Source organism: Condylura cristata, unplaced genomic scaffold (assembly GCF_000260355.1).
Source record: "Condylura cristata isolate star-nosed mole 26May11 unplaced genomic scaffold, ConCri1.0 scaffold00124, whole genome shotgun sequence".
In the NCBI taxonomy this organism is placed as follows: domain Eukaryota; kingdom Metazoa; phylum Chordata; class Mammalia; order Eulipotyphla; family Talpidae; genus Condylura; species Condylura cristata.
The window spans coordinates 19,072-21,634 of record NW_004567225.1 but is presented as its reverse complement, the minus strand read 5'-3'; the positions used below and the strand labels follow the sequence as shown (position 1 = coordinate 21,634).

Here is a 2,563-nt window from a genome sequence, read left to right as displayed (position 1 = left end):
ATGGAATACTAACAGTGATCAGAAAAAAATAAACTCATGTAGACTGGACGATGTGGATGAACTAGAAAGGATTGTGTTAAGAGAAATAAGTGAGAAGGAAAAAATAGAGGGACTGTACTACTTGTTCCCTCTCAGATCCCCCAAAGACACACATGACCCACCACCCCACCTCTAACCACGAGGTCACCTGAGGTGCTGGGCCCTGGGCTTCTACCCTGCGGAGATCATCCTGACCTGGCAGCGGGATGGGCAGGACCTGACCCAGGACCCAGAGCTGGGGACACCAGAAGCGGGGAGGGGTCAGAACAGGGTGGGAAGAGCCCAGGGACTGAGGTGATGCATCAGGGTGCTGTGGTGAGGAGAACTGTGAGGACCAGACTGAGAGAGACTCAGATATTATACAAAACTGACAACAATGATATAAGGAAACAAATAAATTTAAATAATTTAAGTCGATTGCTGACAGCTAGAAAACTCATAAAATTCAATAAACCAGAAGTTCCAAAGTCACAAAATGGGGAGGAGAGAAATCCTGTAGCCCTCAGCCCCACAAGGCAGTGTTAGAGTGTAAAATATTGTTGTGTTCAATAACGACAGAGGCCCATGTCCGATGCAAAAACAAACGAGACTTTATTAGGCCAGCTCGAGCCAGGATCCTTCCTTTACGTGCCCTGTCACAGCAGGCGCACCCCTCAAGGAAGGATCCCGAAGATCTACAGAGTGGGGTTTATAAGGGCAGTTAGTAGGGCTGGGGATTTTCCACTGGGTACGTCTGTCCGTTGGTGGTGGGTGCCTGCAAATTCCTGTTTATCCAGATGTTAGGGACACAGCAGACAGACAGACAGACAGACAGACAGACAGACAGACAGACAGACAGACAGACAGACGCTGGGACCTTATCTTGATCAGGCAGGACTCTAGGCTTATCTCTGGGAACCCACCAGGCCAGCACCTTCCAGGAACAATGGCTCTGGAGGGTGGGAGCTGTCTAGTGGGAACTAACTTTTTACAACATTCCCAACAGGCAGCTGTCTCACTCTAAAGGAAACTGGTCAGGAACAAATTCACGTGAATCACTAAGTGTCAGTGTTGTCAACAGCCCGCCCATCCTCATACTATTCTCCTCACAGCTCCCCATAACTATCAGGGTCCGAGAACTCGATTACCGCGAAAGACAGACCGTCACGCAAGAATGCAATTCGTAAAGTAGAGTTTATTGGGCTGGCTAGCCAGGGTCAAGCCGTTCCCTGCCGGACACGCAGGATTCAGGCAAGACCCCGACCAAAGGAAAGTCAGGGAATATATTGACCTTGTTGGCCGTTACATACGTCAGAGCCCGCGCAGATTCAACTTGGCAAATGGATTCAAGGATTAACAGACGTCACAGCCTGGGTCACAGTTCAAGCACCCAATGACAGGTTTCCAGGAATAGATGTCTCATTTCCTGGTGCCCCAGATCCAATCAGCCTGGGGCACACCACTCCCATTACCCAATCAACCACAAATGCACATTGTCCCTCCTCAACCCATCCTGCACTCTGGGGAATGGGGCGGGGGTGGGGGTGCCTGCCCGAGCCAGTCCAGCCCTGCTCAGCCACCCCCTCCATTCCTTCATAACCTGTGTCCCTGCTCTCTGCCCTAGCCCCTTCCACGCAGGCCTCAGGGTCTCACCTTTAGGGGCTGAAAGGAACATCAGGGTCCTGGGCACTATCGCTGCCTGTGGGAGAACAACACAGACCTGGTCAGAGCCAGGAGACAAGAGACCAAAGGCGGGACTGATGGGGTGACTCCCGCAGGGGCTCCATCTACACTGTCCCAGGGGCTCCATCTACACATGCCCCTGATGCACACTTACCCACAGACAGAGTGTAGATTCCTCTCTGTCCCCCTGTGGGAAGAGACATCATGTGAGACCAGGGAAGAATCAGGTCAGACATCCTAAGGATATTTTTAAAATCTGCACTAGAGGGAAGTTTCCAGAACTGTGACTAAAGCCCCAGGTCAGGACTAGGAAAATAGAGGATATTATGCAGGAGGGAGAGGGGGAACTGGATGAAACCCCTTTGGGTAGCACAGGTGTGTGGCTGGTGCTTCCCATTAACCAGGTGGGGCAAGTTCTCCCTGGGACTTGAAAGCCCCTAATGGACAGGATCCCCGACTCACTCCCTACCTGAGTGCTTCTTCCTCCACATCACAGCTGCAGCCACCGCAGCCCCAGTGAGCACAGCTCCAAGGAGAACCAGGCCAGCAATGAGGTCCCCGGTGGGGATGGAGGACTGAGGAGGGGGCTCTGGAAGGGAAGGGGAGGGGAGACCCTGAGTCCCAGGTCTCATCCTGACACTCTGAGGGGTCCAGCAGGACTCCTGATCCTCCTAAGATGATCCTCTGTGCCCACGTCCCCCTCCTCACCCCATCTTAGGACTCGGGGTTCTGGCAGCCCCTCATGCTGCACATGGCACGTGTATCTCTGCTCCTCTCCAGAAGGCACCACCACAGCTGCCCACTTCTGGAAGGTTCCATTGCCCCCAGGCCTGGTGTCCACCAGTTTCATGTTCTCGGTCAG

General features: G+C 53.0%; 1 protein-coding gene across 1 annotated transcript in view; it reads right to left on the bottom strand.

Annotated features, from left to right (window-relative positions):
• Positions 1-1,673: 1,673 nt before the first annotated feature.
• LOC101619655 (class I histocompatibility antigen, Gogo-C*0101/C*0102 alpha chain-like) overlaps positions 1,674-2,563 on the bottom strand; it is a 2,716-nt gene continuing 1,826 nt past the window's right edge. Inside the window, exon 4 of the mRNA XM_012734935.1 lies at positions 1,674-1,717. Coding sequence (XP_012590389.1) covers positions 1,674-1,717 — 44 coding nt within the window. The remainder of the gene's footprint in view (positions 1,718-2,563) is intronic.